The sequence below is a fragment of the Falco peregrinus genome, chromosome Z (genome assembly GCF_023634155.1).
Source record: "Falco peregrinus isolate bFalPer1 chromosome Z, bFalPer1.pri, whole genome shotgun sequence".
In the NCBI taxonomy this organism is placed as follows: domain Eukaryota; kingdom Metazoa; phylum Chordata; class Aves; order Falconiformes; family Falconidae; genus Falco; species Falco peregrinus.
In genome coordinates this window covers 11,140,128-11,155,744 of record NC_073739.1, presented here as the reverse complement: position 1 = coordinate 11,155,744, position 15,617 = coordinate 11,140,128, and the positions used below count along the sequence as shown (strand labels likewise).

Below are 15,617 nucleotides of genomic sequence, written 5' to 3'. Positions count from 1 at the left end.
AGCAGAGTTGAGGCTGGAGGGCACCTCTGGGTATTTTCTAGTCCAACCCCTTGGCACAGAGCAGAGTTAGCTAGAGCAGGCTGCCTAGGATGCTGTGAAGATGGTTTTTGAGTGTCTCTGGGCAACCTATTCTGCATCCAGTCACTTGCAAAGTAAGATTCCTTTCTCATCTTGAAGTGAATGTTCCAATATTTCAATTTGTGCCCGCTGTCTCTTGTTCTGTTGTTGGATCCACTGAAAAGAGTGTCATCACCTTCTCTACACTCTCCTATCATGTATTTATCCATATTGGTAAGATCCCCTGAGCATTCTCCTGAACAGGCTGTTGACCTTTGCCCTGAGCTATACCTTTTGTTTGCTCATGGTCAGCTTTTCCATCAGTATCTGTTGTGTGGTCGTGTTTCTTTGTGTGTTTTTTTTCCTTTCTGCCAAGCTGCTTTTCAACTGGTCAGCCACCATCACATACTATACGTGGCTATTACTGCCAGGTGCAGGACTTTGCATTTCTCTGTGATGGATTTCATAAGGTACCTGTCAGCCCATCTCTACAGCCTTTTGAGGTCTCTCTGAATGACAGCACAACCATCTAATATATCAAACACTACCCAGTTCTGTACTCTCAGCACAGCTGCTGAGGATGTACCCTGTCTCATCATTTATATCATTAATGTGGGTATTAAATAGTAGTGGCCCTACTACTGCCTGCTGTTGTACTCTACTAATGACTACCCTTTGAGTGCAGCAGTTCTGCAAGTTTTCAGTCAGCTTTGCTGTACATCTGCCTAACTTGTACCTCATCAGCTTGTCTAGAAGGGTGTTATGGGAGACAGCGTTGAGATGGACCACATCGAAGCTCTCCTTTTGTATACCAGTCGTATCTTCATAGCAGGTGTTGGGTTGGTTAAGCATGACTTCCCTTAAGTCCATGCTGACTTCTCATTATGTCCTTCATGTGTTTAGAAATAGTTTTCGCTATTTTCTCAATTGCCTTTCCAGGGACTAGGTGAGGCTGACTTGCCTGTAATTCCCTGCATCTGCCTTCTTAAGTGACACTTGATTTCTTCCAGTCCTCATGAACCTCCTCATCACCATAATAAGGCCAAGATAACTGGAAGTGGCATTGCAGTGGCATCATCCAGCTCCCTCGGCACTTGTGAGTCCACCTCTTCATGGTTTTTGTCTGTCCTGTTTGCTGAAATGGTCCCTAACCTGGTCCTTCCCCACTGATGGTGAATTTGCCTTGTTCTGTGCTTTCCCTCTGGGTTCAGGAGCCTGGGATTCCTGAAGTCTGGTCATCTCTATAAAGACTGAGGCAAAGAAAGCACCAAGTGCCTTAGCCTTATCTGTGTCATCAGATCTCCTGCCCCATGAGGACTGCATTTCCTTTGTTCTTCATTTTGCTGCTGATGTACCTGTAGAAGCCTTCCTTGTTGCTGTTTTCATCCTTTGCCAGACTTAGCTCCACTCCACTAAACCTATCCCTGCATACTCAGTCTTTCTATTCCTCTTGGGTCAGCCGTGCCTGGTGCTGCTTTTTATGCTTCCTTTTTATATCTGAGTTTAGTCAGGAGCTCTGTGTTCATGCATACAGGTCTCCGGCCACCTCTGCTTAATTTCCTGCTCATTGGGATGGATCTGTTTTGCAGCTGGGGAGGTGTTCCTTGAAAATCAGCTAGTTCTCCTGGATGCCTCTCCAGGACCATGTGCCTGCCTTCTAGCAGATTCCTGAAGAGGCCAGAGTCTGGGGTTGCAATTCTGCTTTTTGCTTTGCTCCCTCCTCTTGGGATTCTGAACTCTACCAGCTCATGGCTCCTGTGGATGAGGCAGACCCCTACCTTCACATGCCTGACCAATTCTTCCTTCTCTGTAAAGTTCAGCAAAGAATTTGCCCTTGTCACCTTATCAGTCATCTGTGTCAGTTGACATCAGTGCACTTCAGAAGCCTTCTGCACTGATGTCACCTCTGCTGTATTGTCCTTCCAGCAAATGTTGTTGTGATTCAAGTTACTTGTAAGGACCTCTGAACATGGGGCTTCTTCTAATAAATCCCTCTCCTTGTCTGGAGAAGAATGGCCTGAAGGACACAGGAGTGTTGCTTTCTACCTAGGATAGTAGGATTGCTAGTTTGGTTGAACCGTCTTCTAACTGTTTTGGAATTCACTTATTTATGAAGCTGTTCTCCTGGCTTTTGGGAAATCATGTGGTTCTTTTCCCCCGATCACTGCACTGAATGGGGAGGTTAAGTTGCGTAGTGGATATGTGTTATATCACTGAACCCATGATTCTCAGGCCAGGAAGCTTTTGGGTGCAAGCAGTTATCTGCCACATGCTTCATAAGTGGGCTGTCAGCTCTCAAAGGCTGAGCTTAGTTGTATTCCTGTTCAAAGGAGCTGCTGTCTCTTCTGCTGCCGCACTGTGTGCATGTGCGTGCATGCGACTACTTTTTTCCAGGTTCCTAGTTAAAAAGAGCTGACTTAAACCTAGCATGGCTTTCAGTTTGCCATCAGTGCTCTGCCCACAGCCAAGCTGCTGGCTGAATCTAGTTTCCCATCTTTCATAGTGGTGGTAACCAGGAACTTGTTTCTCTAGCAGTTTCATCTCTCAAACTCGTGGTATCACTTGGATAGGTTAATACCATGGTATCTTACTGAAAAGGTAGAGTGCTTGTCTCCTTTTTGCTTGTAGCCACTCAGGTTTGATGGTGTAGAAGCACATAAAACAGTAATTTTATTGGTAAGGCTGCTGTAATGATATCTTACAATGTAGGTGCTCTAGTACTGTCATAAAACTGTACTCAGTGGTCTCCTTATGATCCACAACTTCCCAGTACAGGAGTTTCTCTGGAATTGGCAATTCCCATCTCTTCTGGAAAAGATGAAGGATAGCTAACCTTAACGTAGGACAAACACTTGCATCAGCATAACTGTCTTGGTACTGTTACTTTTTTTAATCTTTCCATCTGGTAAAACTGAACATAGCTTCTACTGTATAACAGTATTATTACTTTGTGGTTCTTACTTCAGCTTAATGGAGGGAGGGGTATACTTTGAGGTTAAACTCAGTGTTGCACAGCTTTCATAATCCCTTCAATAGGATTGCTTCATACTTCACGAGACAAGTACTGAAAACAGATATTCAAAATGTATGTAGAGAAACTCGGTTCTTCAGCTGGGTTTCAGAAGGGTGAGTCTCGACAATAACTTGTCAGCCATGGTGGAAAAAGTTATGCGTGGTGGTCGGAAAGAATCCTCCAGGCTGCCTGTGCTGGAATGTGTCAAGCCTACCCAAGTTGCTGGAAGCTTTCTGAGCTCCTGCATGAGGAGAAGAGGATAACCAGACTGGTTAAGAAGGTCTTTACAGCTGTGTGGGCACATCATTCTCCTGTTGGTGCCTCAGGGGTTTGTAATAAGCTTCAGGCAGCAGATGACAAAGATGGAGGCATCAGTTCCTAGGTCAATGTGCAAATTGTCCTGGTGTCTTCTAGCATCGTGGACTACTGTGATAATCTCAAACGGACCATCTGGCTGTCACACTACCCAGTCTTTTCCTTGCCTGAGTGGAGAGGCTGATTTCTGTAAAGTACGTCAGGAGACAAGACAGGAGCTCTTCAGTGCAGTGAGAATTAACTCAGTACTGCTTCATGAAAATCTACTTGCAATGCCTAAACTGCAACTTTTAGAGTGTAACTTGCACATGTTTTCAGTCTGTAGGAGACAATATACCATTTAAAAATGGCATTTGATCTTGTGTATTTCTCAGAAGTAACTTGGCTGAGGCTTGTTCTCTACCAGTCTTGAGCAAGATCTTAAATGCTGAGCTGTACTGACTCTTTAAGCTGTGGCCAACTTGACTGCCCAAGCCCAGGGTTGCAGTGCAATGGAGATTCCAAGCTCTTGTGACTGGGGAAAACTACTCCTGTCTCTGGATGAAATGGGGCAGAAAGCTCCAAACTCCACCTTGGAGATGGTGGCAGCTGCAAACCTGAGGTAAAAGGTGAGTGAGTTTACTCTTAGTAAGAATTTGCTCTTAGTAAACCATCAAACTGTCGGGAACCTTTTTCTCTTCCAGTTACAAAGGGCAGTAACTGGCAGCAAGGTAGCTACAAGCAATGCTGCAATGACCAACTGAAGATGGAAAGCAAATCCATTGAGGTGTGACTCTTAATGAATTAACATTTCCAATGCCTGTCCAACTTAAATTGGTTATTGACAGATGAATTTGTGACACGTTTTATTCTGAATTGGGGTGGGAGGGGAGAAAGAGGTGTTGCCTTCAGGTGTAGGTGATGTAGTGCCAAAATTGATTCTCAACCAGATACTTCACAGAAATCATGAAGTATTTATCTGAATAAGCATGGAGGTGATATGGGTTAGTGGAACTAGCTGAAATTGCTCTGAGAATAAAGAAATAATCCAAAATTCATATAACAGACAAGGAAAGAGCTCAGCCAAGAGCTGTATTTAGAGTGGCCCTCGGAGCACTTCTTTGGAGAATGTCACTGCCTTACAGCCATGTTAAGAGCTTCTACACTGATGCTTCTATGAAGCAGTAAACAGTAGGTGGGAAGTTACTCTGGAAGTGAAAGTGATGGTGTCTCTCAACCTCTAGAGATGGGCTTCTGCTGGACTTGGGTTGTGTTTTATGTATCTTGGGTTGGAGAGAACTACAGTGGCGTGTGGGAGCAAAGGCATCATGAAAATGTGTGGTACTCTGCAGGAAGATGAATAAAGTAAATAGTAACTGGCTTTACTTCTAGATGATACACTCAAATGAAGGAGTGCACACATACTGTGAAGATGACAGCCTTTCAGCCTGTCCTGGAAAGTAATAGTTGCAGTGGTCTGTCATGTCACTGGTGAAGGGATGGCTTACAGCACTGAAGCATAAGCTTTAAACAGAGTGATTCTTAGTCTGTGCTCGAATATCAAGCTGAACCCAAGTCTGAAAAAACAAGCTCTTCTAAACCATCCTAACACTGCCTATCCAATGAGAGCAGGTAGTAGTCTGTCAAAGCCAAAGTACTACCAAGGGATGAAACTTCTCTGTCACATCTACCAGGAAGCTGTTAACTACACTGGTTCAATGCTCTGTCTTATGGGAAAGTGTTGCCTTACACTGCCTGAATAGAACTTGCTATAGCCTTCTGAATGGCCTCTTAGGCTATAAAAAAGCCCCATCTTAAAGTCTGTTTGCACAGTTGGTCTCACTTTTCCATTGAGCTTGAATGTCATGATGTGGTTTTGAAAGGAATATGCTGCAGTGCGGTTGTTGCTCAAGGGCAAAGGAGCCTCTTCCCTCAGTGCTGCAGATGGTGTTAGTTAGCAACAAGCTACTTTTGACTAGCTCAGTGGCAAAGGTGCTGACATGTGGGAAAGGTAAGTGATAAGACTACCCCAGACAATCCTCAAACCTATGCTTATCTGGGTAGAGTTGGCACCTTTGCTGTAGTGTTTTTAGATGCTAGTATAAGGCAAATTGTATGTGAAAATCTTGGATACTGCCAAGACAAAGTTGTGCTTTGGATTGCTGCCAAGAAAATCCCTGGGAAATCTTAGTCTGTACTGTTTATTGCCAGTGATCAGCCTGGCCTCTTTGGATTTGTATGCTGACTTTGAGTGTGCTGACTAGCTCGCTCCTGGATCAGTATATTTCACTTGAAGCCGCCATGTGTGCCCGACACCTGTAACGTGCTGCAGTGGCTGTCAGGGGCCTAAGCCATATAAGTAAGGGGTGATTCTGTAGACTAATTAGTCTGTAGATCTCTTGGCTTGTTTCTTCCCTGCATCGGTTCTGTATGCATATAGTTTTCAAATTGTGAGAAAATAACTGCATGACTGCTTTTCCTCACTTGCTCTCCTTAAAGCAGGGAGTGAAGCAGTTATACTATGTAGTTTTTGGTGTGTTTCTTCTTTTTCCTTCCAACAGTTACACACTGCTTATTTCACCCTTCTGGGAGCAAATTCTTTCTGCTGGAAAGGGTTTGAGCTGAAAACATGCTTTCTTCCCTTTGAATATTTCTCCCTCCTTTAGTTAGTGATGTCTTGTCAGTCTAACTTGCTCTCATGAAACCTCCGCTGATCTTGTGTGGCAAAATGCTAATGCAACTCACTTGAAACAGTGACAATGAGGAAACTGACATTGCAGTGTGATATGGAAGTGTATACTTGTTTTTTAAACTAAGTAATCATGGGGATACTACAGTGTTTTGCAGCCCTCGATCATCTCTCTCCTTTCTGTTTTTTCTCTCTGCTTCTCCCAAATCCTTTGCATCTGTTCACATTTAAAAATTATGACTGTTTGCTCCCAGAAACATCTCAGCCAAATTGGCACTTTGGTGACACTGGATATCCACATGACTGATGCAGCTAAACCTACTTCTGGAGCATGAACAGGAAAAGAACTGCTACACAGTATGTCTGCAGAGCTTTAACACAAAGCTGTGTGTCTCTAGGAGAAAGTTTAGTTTGGACAAGCTTAACAAACTGTTCCATCTATAGTAGGATATGAATCTGGCTGCTTGGATTGGGAATGATTCCGAGTCATATGCTGGATTCAAGTTTTCCTGCTCATGGGCTGAATCCTGGCTGCTGCTTTGCTATTTAGAAGGTCAGAGCTCAGGTTCTGAAAATAAAGCTTTAAACAAAACACTGGACGTGTTAGGCTCGCTCATAACAAGATGCTCTTTAGCATGTTAAAATGGGTTGTGATGTTCCTGTGCACATAGCTGCAGAGCAATTCAAGTCTCACAACAGTGTTCTTAAAACAAACTCCGTGCAGATGGACATGGAACCTAGCAGAGCTGGAGGAGATTGAGAGACGTGACTCAAAAGATCTGCATTTTTCTAAATGTTTCAGAAGACACCTAGCTTTTGTATTTTGTGGAGATCTTTGAGATATGAAGATAGAGTGGGGTTGATGCCTGTTGCCTTCTGCTGAGAACTGTAGAAAGAAGAACAAACCTTAAGCCCTGCTAAAGGATGCAAATCCAAGTCTGCCCACATGTAAAACTCTCTTTCCTTTGGGTCACAGGCTCTCTTCTGCTGCTTTCTACAGCTTAAGCATAATTGAACCAATCTTGTCTATGCTTGCCAGACTGGCTTTTTGCTTGGGAAGATCGATGAAGCTTCCCGTGAGGACTCTATTGTTTTGTAAACAGATGTAGAAGCTAACCTTGGGTCTGGGACTCTTTCTTCCAAGAGAACAGCTCATCCTGTGGATGTGTTAAAATATCTTTTTGCATTTAAAAATACCTTGCCACAGTAAAGGGGCTATAACATGTGGCAAGCATCCAGTTCCTTCTCACACTTCTCTTCCTGTTCAGAGGATATGGGAAAGTATGTGTCAGGGTGGTGAGAGTTAATAAGACAAAAATATGTCTTGGACTTTCACATTTTGCCTAATTAACATCTGCTCCAAATAACAACCTATTTTATCTGCCAGTTGCCCTGCCCCCAAAGCCTTTTGACCTTCTGTGCACAAAGTAGCACAGTAACATGGTTCCTTACTAATATTGAAGAACTTGTGTTAACTGCTGTAAAACATCTGCGAGATGCCACTCATGCTGCTACTTTTCAGAGTGTAACCGGAACCACGTTCAGCTTTACTGTGATGGTGCATAGTTCCCCTTCTGGACTAGGAAAAGAGGCCACCCCCTTGAGGATTCTGTGAGGAGGTAGACATATATTCAGACTATATGAACAGATGGTCTGATCTGGTACTTGACAACTTCTTGTGACGCCCCCCCTTTACCCGTGTGCACAGGAAGGCTGAAACTGAGCCATACTGTAGCAGAGTCCCTGAAGTCTTTGGCAACAGAGGTAGGAGATGGCTTGTTGCTCTTGCTGCAAATGCTGTTTGCAGGAAATGCTTATATGCCTTCATTCTTGCTCTGGTTAGCCTAACTTTGACTTATGGGAAAACAAACCACGAGGTATAATAATGCATCCTATAAAACTTGGCTGTTAGCTTCAGAAAAGAGGTGGGACCTGCATGAGAAGGTATGGAAAGTGCTTGCGTTAATTATGTAGTGTCTCTGTGAAGCTTGTTCCAGGGTTTCTCTGGCCAGCTGAAGTGCAAAGAAACACTGTTCCAAGTATGGTACCTTTTATAAACAAGAATGGTCCCAGGTCTTGAGTAGTACCAAACTGCATGCTGTTATGATCAGCTGCTGCAGATGAAATTGAGTTTTTTTCCAGGGTTATGGAGGAGCCTGCCTCTAGGAAACTCTGACCTACACAGCAGAAATACTAGTTTTGAGTGATGAACTCCAGAACAAAGCCATCAGACTCATAGCTTGGCAGCATGCGGTACTCTGACACTTACTTAAAATGCCCTGAGAACAAATTGATCTAGTCCCTACCTAGTGAGTTTTTTGGTTAGATGGGCAGAATACCAGTGGTACTGTTGGAACTGTAGAGGTAAGGCTTGGACCAGATGTGGTATGCATGCCCCCTTGGAGTTAGGAGCTTTCCACCCAACCTGTGGGGCCCACAGACTTGCTGCATAATGCCCTCAAGGGCTAGGAAGTAAAAATCTGGGCTTGTCTGTAACACCCAGTACTGTCCTTCCTCTGTTCCCAGGTAAGAGCAAGAATTCCTTCTGATGTGGGCTTATTCTGTACTGCTCTTAAAATAGCTTCAACCTTGCAGTCTGATTCTAGATTATTAATACAGTGGAAAACACTGACCTCTTCTGAGGGTATAATCTTGCTCCTTGTCAGTACACCCCACAAACTGGACTCTTCCCCCCCATTACTGGAGAAAGATGTCAGGAGCTGGTGTATATGTAACAACTTACGCTTTCCCAGGAGGGTAGGTCCAGCCTTAGAAGTCGAAGTTCTCACAGTTCCTGTCAAACTACAACTTAGCGCTGTCTTGTTCGTGGATCAGTGTAGAGAAGTGGTACGTCTTCCTGAGAGTGAATAAGGTTTTCAGTGTTTAACTGTGGGGTGTCGTTTTGTTTTTGTGTGGTTTTTTTTCTTTTTAAACCTTGCTGCCTTCTTACTTTTCCTTCCCTACTATGTTTGGAGCGATCTCCCATCTCTGCAGTGCGGACCCCACTTCAGTCACTCTTGTCTTAAAGTAGCTGCCTCGGACAAGTGCAAGAGGATGAGGCATGCAGTATCTCATATCTGCTTCTGATATGTGTGCAGAAACAAACCTGTAGTAGACGAAGGATGATGCTGATGCCTGGTAGACAATGCAAATGAATGTATATAAAGGGGAGGGAAATGCTTTTTCCTTTGTTTTCTATCTGAAGAGAAGTTCAGGTGTTTGTCTGCAGCTGGTATTGGATAATAGTCTCGGGCAGACTGAGATTTCACTATACAGATGCTCAGTGAGATCTTCGAAGTTACTATACTGTCAGTGACAGATGAACTGATCTACATGGACTGGAGGATGGAAGGGTGCTTCTCTAAGCAGAGCTTAGCTGTACAGGCCAGTGGCAGAGAACTCTGAACAAAAACTACCTGCATTCAAAACTTCTGGGATGAGACAAGTAGTGCTATGAACAGGTCTGTGAAAGCCAAGTTAAATGCAAGCTTTTGTAGTCTTCTTGGAAATATTTATCTAGACCATTTTAGTTTTCCAATGACCAGCAGCGATTCTGCTATGGCTTGTTGTTGTGTACTGAGGGTATGAAGGTAAGACTGTTCCAGAAACCATCTGCAATAGTTGTGTGGAATTGTTGTCCCCTTGATACAACTCTTATCTGTGGTTGTGTTTCTCTGGGAAATGGATGGCAGAAAAGCAATGGAATGCCTCAGAACACAAGGAGAAAGGTACAGCACTCTTAATTTCAGAACCTAAATAGTGAGTCTCTAAGAGCAGTACAGGCCTGGCTCTAAGGTCCCAGAGTCAGGCAGGGGTACTTGGGGTTAAGTGCACCACTTGCCTCTAAACAGCAACTTTTCTGAATGTCTCTTACTGTCATCTAATACTTGTTGCAAGCACATTGCTGTCATCTAACACTGGATGGTTTCAGGCTAACCTTTCCCAGTCATGAGCTTATGTGTGCTTGGAAGACCTAGCTGAACCATGTCTTCCACTTTCCTTCATGGACTGTTGTTTAAGGTAGCAAAGTTGTCTTGTTAAGCTGTGCACTTGCTAAGGCAGGATAGGTGAAAACTATCATTTTGTAGAAGCTGCAGTATTGATGAGCTGCACTTAACTCAGCAGGAGCCTGTATGATCTTCACTTGACAATAAACTAATACCTACAGAACTTTGGACCCTTTTTTAGCCTTCCAGGTTGAATCCTGGATGCTTTCTCTGATGTATACTACTGCACTAGGGGAGGTGGTTGCCATCCAGAAAACTGAATACCAAACTCCTGAGGCTTACTTCATGTGGATCCAAGCTGCTCTGTCAATCCAGAGTCTTGGAAAATCTCCTGGGAGAATGAAGGAGGGAGTAGATGACATCAGCTGGAAACTCCCCAACCTGTTTAGAGTCTCACATGCAGACTTCAAGTTTATGAAGCTCAGCTGAATTTTAAACTTGGATAAAGTGAACTTCTTGATAGATCTAGTGTCTGTTTCTGGGCAGGCGAACTAGTCAGCATGTTTGGACTGCATAATGCAACAGTAGAGTATGCGGCTGCTTCCTTACCAGGTAGCAGCCTGCATAGTTGGCAGGGCTTATGCATTTCCAACACAGGCAGTTAGTTCCTGCTTGCCCTGCACTGTAAGATGCCAAAGATGTGCTCCTAGAATTATCTGATGTCATGTACCCATAAATTTGGGTGTCTTGAAAAACTTCTTACAAAGTCCATAGGAATGCATGAAGAGTTTGCCTGTAGGTGGTTATACAGCTGTGCGCACAGCCTAGTACTTAACCAGTAGGTCATGATCCTGAAAGTTTGAATGTACTGTTTCTGCTATAGGTTGTGATCCAGACCCTGCTAGACCTTCACCCAGCCTGCTTCAGCAGGCGACAAAGCTCTAAGAGTGGCCTGAGAAGGTGAGGGACAGAGGCTGAGGCTCTTTGCTCCTGACTTCCTCGAGTTTCAAAGCTTTTTCTAAGGTATTCATGGATACTCTTTAAGACTTGGATGTCGACAGACCTGTCCTCCATTCTATCTGCCTGGGTGCCAGAAGCCGCTTCCCCTCCTTTCCACTGTTGGACTGCTCACATTCATGGCAGGCTGGCAGTACTGTGAGGAAGTAACAGGTGCTGTGACAAAAAGGCTTTTCTCTAAAGAGCTTTGTGAGCAGTAGGCACCTGCTGAGACTTGGATTGTGCTCATCGTTAACACAGCGGATGAGCAGCAACTTGGTGCACTAAAGATGAAGCTGATGGATGAGTCCCTGGCACTGAAGTCAGACTTTGTTACATAAAGTGTTTAATACTAGTCAGTATTTCAAATGCTTATGGGTATGATAGCTACACTGACAGGTAGGAGTGCAGATGGCTGCAGATCACTTGCTGTTCTAGGCTCTACAGGACATACTTACCTTTCTGTGGTGAAAGCAGAGTAGAACAGATGGTGCAGTCTTGCTTCCCCAAGTCCCATGGAAGAAAGCCGGTGCCAGTTAACATGATGAGGAGGTGCTCTGCTGAAAGATTACAGCCTGAGACAACTTAGATTGCTAGGCCATCTGCTGTGACACTTCAAAGCCTACCTCTTTCTAGCAATAGCGTAAGACTTCAGCAAACTGATCCTGCTCACTGATAAATGGAGATTCAGCAGTCATAAGCATTGTTCCTTGTGCAGTCAGCTAGGTGGCTCCACCATTAAGAAGGACTAATAGTTAGCTTCTAACTTGGCCTTTAGCTGCTGAAAACTAGCCAAGTAGCAGGGCATGATGCCAGCTGTGATTGCCAGGGGAGGGTTCTGCCATGGCAGATGAGGCAGTATTGCATGATGATGCTTCCAGTGTACGCATCCTCTGTGTGTCGCTCCCCCACCCCAAGCTAACAGTGCTCTGGTGAGTCTAGAAGTTTTACTTAATGTAGACGTGGTTGTTTCATCCAAGGCTAAGATCAGGTAAAACTATCACAGCCTTTAAGACCTGAGACATTCCGCAGGAATTCCAGCCTTCGCAAACATCTGCCCTGCTTAAAAGGTGCAAGACATGCTAGTATGATGCTGTTATCCCAACAGAATTGGTGAGAAGTCACTAACTTCATGGAAGTGGCTGGAAGTTTCATCTTTGGTCTTTCTTCCAGTTATTCTGGCACCTTGATGCAACCTTTTCATATTTTAAGTAGATTCCATGATATTTTTTAAGCTCTCTTTCGGAAGGTTTTTGCTACAAGCTTTTGAGATCTGTGCAGCCAGCTTAAGTTGTTTCTGCAAGTTAACTTGTTTCCACATTGGAAGATTAAAATTTGACTGGCTCTAGTTCTGGCACAACTTGTCTTATGCTAATGCTTACTGCACATGGGCAGTGATGAGCTGTTGTTTCCTTTTGGAAACAGGAGTAAACTTGTCTACAGCTACTGCAGCATCCCAGGGTTTGCTTTGCTCCTTACTCAGTCAGCCAAATCCTTCTGTCTAGCTAACAGCAGATTTTATGAAGCCATCTCCTGTTCCTCATCTTACACAAGCAGAATAAGCAGAAGACACGGTAAGTCCAACAGAACTCCTTATCTGCTGAGTTGCTGTAGCATTGCTTTTTCCTGTTGTACACACTCCTGCTATGCTGAGTCTGACCCAGATGTTTGTGTATTTCAAGCTGTCTACTGCATTTGTGAGCTGGCAAGCTGTGTCATGCTCATCCTGCTCTTTTGCCCTCTTAAGAGAAAGAGTGCCAGCCTAGTAATACTTGATCACTTGCTAGTTAAATCTGAAATTTCTCATCTGTTGGCAACCATTTCTGAGCATTAGCTGGCAGAATGCATCTAACCTGTCGGGAGACAATAGTTTAGATCACCCCTTTCCCAAAATGTCTAGGCTAAAGCATTAGTCTCACTAAGACAGTTCTCAAGGTGAAGAGCAGTACTGCCACAGTTCTGCAAACTGCAACAGGCAGAGAGAGGTCTATCTATAAAACCCAGTACTCCCATGATGGGTTTCTGACCAAGACCAGTAGGACTTTATCCCTGTTCTTAGCCATTGTCAAAGACAGACCTTGGTAAACAGCTCTGTCTTGAAGCTCCTGTATGTAATTCTGAACCCCTTAAGCAAAGGAGGACTTTGGTAGACAGGGACTACCCTTGTCCAGCTGCAACATAAACCACAATTGCTTAAGGAATACTGATGGATAAGGAGGATCTTACCCGAACAGGATTGCTTTGCTAAGATTACACATTTCATATAGCCACTTAAAGACTGTGTGGAGCTGGGGCTAAGCAGTCTTTCTGAAACTAAACCACTTCTAATTAATGTGCTGCTTAGCTGTAGTGATGTCTCTCTGTTTAGCAACCAGAGGAACCTTTGTCCTTACAGGGGAAGCACCGTGGATAAATCTGTTGTTGTGCTACTACTTAAAACAAAAACCCCACCCTGCCTCTCCTCTCTGAAAAGTGCAGCCATGGGTCTTCAGGACTTCCTAATACTGCTGTTGGATGTTCCTATATATTGTACAACTTGTCATGCGCTGTCAGCTCCTTCTGCTACAAAAGCAGAGCAGAGAACACATGTGAAGTTGCTGTGATACTTAGGCAAAATGGAGTAACCACTAGCTCTGTGGAGTAGTTAGCTTATATCAAAATGTGGGAATGTACCAGGCTGGCTATAAAGTTGTTTGTGTTTTGTTTGAGGTTTTTTAGCCCCTTGCTGCTGAGTCAGTTTCAAGGAATTGCAGACTTCTCAAACCCTGGTATGTCTCTTCTGAAAATAGCCACTTGCTGGTTCTTTTCGCTTCCCTAGGCACTGGGTGACACTTGTAGAGTTGGGAGGGTGGGAATGAGGACCTCTCCAAGCAAAACAGTGTTCTCATTGGCCTCAAGACTCTAAAAGGGAGGTGTGCGTACACGCTGGTACTGGAGTGTATAATCTGAGGTCCTGTAGTCTGGAAGTTAATGGATTGGATGGGAAGCCTCTGATACAAGTTTGCCCCCCTTACTGTACTACGGGCGTCTCCAGAAGCAAAGACTGACTGCATTCCAGTCAGCTGAACTGTTGCTACTTTGCCTGAAGCCTGCCCTGTAAGTAGGTCTCTTGATTTGCCTAGCTGCTTTGTTTTCAGAGTGAGTTGGTTCAGTCTTACCAAGAACTGTTGGTTCAGCAATACTTCTGCTCCCTCATGAATAGAAACAAAGTTGTGCCATACTAAGGGAAGGTGTGGTAGTGCTTTCTCTTCAGTTTGTGGAAGAGCAGAACAACCTAATGCTCAAAGCCCAGACCTTAGAGGATTGCCTAGGTGTGCTGGAAAAGGGTGATCCTCGGAGCTGCTGAAATAAATAGCCCTTGTAATATATCAGTGAAGCTTGTTAGTGGCATCTTTGAGAATACTGTGCTTTACAGTAGATCTGTTGACTTGCTCTTTTTTCCTCTCCAATACAGGATCTCAGTCTACCCAATGGCACACCTGTGGACACTTCTAGTCCAGCCTCCTCCTCATCTCTCCTCAACAGGCTGCAGCTGGATGATGACTTGGATGGGGAAACTAGAGACCTCTTTGTTACAGTTGATGACCCCAAAAAACATGTGTGCACAATGGAGACATACATCACATACAGGGTTACGACAAAGGTACAAAGTGACATTCTCCTTTCCTTCTACTTTTTTTTCTTTGGGAAGTGTGTTTTAGGGCATGTTCTGGATGTCTGTGCCTTGCGTTGTATTTCTTAAGGACAAGAACTTAGTGTCTTTCAGTACCTTGTGAATGTGTTGAAGGTGTGACTCCTTTTAGCAGAAATGTTTCTGCTTCAATTTGTGAAACTAGACAAAACTTTAAATGTGTTAGCTTAGATACTTTTTTCTCTGACTTTTAAACAGAACTGTTTGTAAACTTGCAAGGCCAGTTTCCTTCATTAACTTGAAAATTTGTTCATACAAAGTAATGTGACACCCATTTGGTTTGAGTTACCTCCCCTGAAGGGGAATGTGCCTTGCTGATTCACTGTTATGTCATGCTTTGTCTATCTCTTATGAAATGCTTTAAGCTTGTTGCTTTGTTTACCACATTTCCTTTATCAGCCACTTAACTAAACCATAACCTTGATCCTCAACTGTAAACCAGCCTCCGTGAAGTTGGTACAGAAGGCTGTATAGCTGCTCTAAAACTTAAGTAGCCTAAGAATGCTACTGCCTACCAAAAGAAATATGCTAGAGATTTTTTCAGCATGTGTTGTAGTTCAATCATTAATGCAATCTAATTACACTAATAAAAAAAGTGATCTGAAAAGTCCACTGTACTCCCAGCTGGAACATTGCTTTCTGTTAAATAGCTCATTCTCATGAACATCAGCTCCTAGAGGTTGGTATCTGTTTTGGGCACTTGTAGTTACCTAAGGCAAAAAGTGTTCACTAGGAGTATACTTCATCCACTTGTCCGAAAAGATTAACATTCCTCTGGCCTACCTAGATGGCACTATATACTGGAGAGAGTATTTTCCATTAAAATAAGGATGCCTTTACAGCCACAGGTAACTTTTTTCAAAAGGTCTACTCCAAAATTCCACTTTCAGGCTGCATGGGAGAAAATATGGTTTCTCTGAAGTAGTAGTT

At 43.8% G+C, this 15,617-nt stretch overlaps 1 protein-coding gene across 1 annotated transcript in view; it reads left to right on the top strand.

Moving 5' to 3' along the window:
• Positions 1 to 15,617, top strand: part of SNX30 (sorting nexin family member 30) — a 50,068-nt gene that overhangs the window by 5,282 nt on the left and 29,169 nt on the right. The window contains exon 2 of the mRNA XM_005238565.4: positions 14,451 to 14,639. Within this exon, the coding sequence (XP_005238622.2) occupies positions 14,451 to 14,639 (189 nt within the window). The remainder of the gene's footprint in view (positions 1 to 14,450; positions 14,640 to 15,617) is intronic.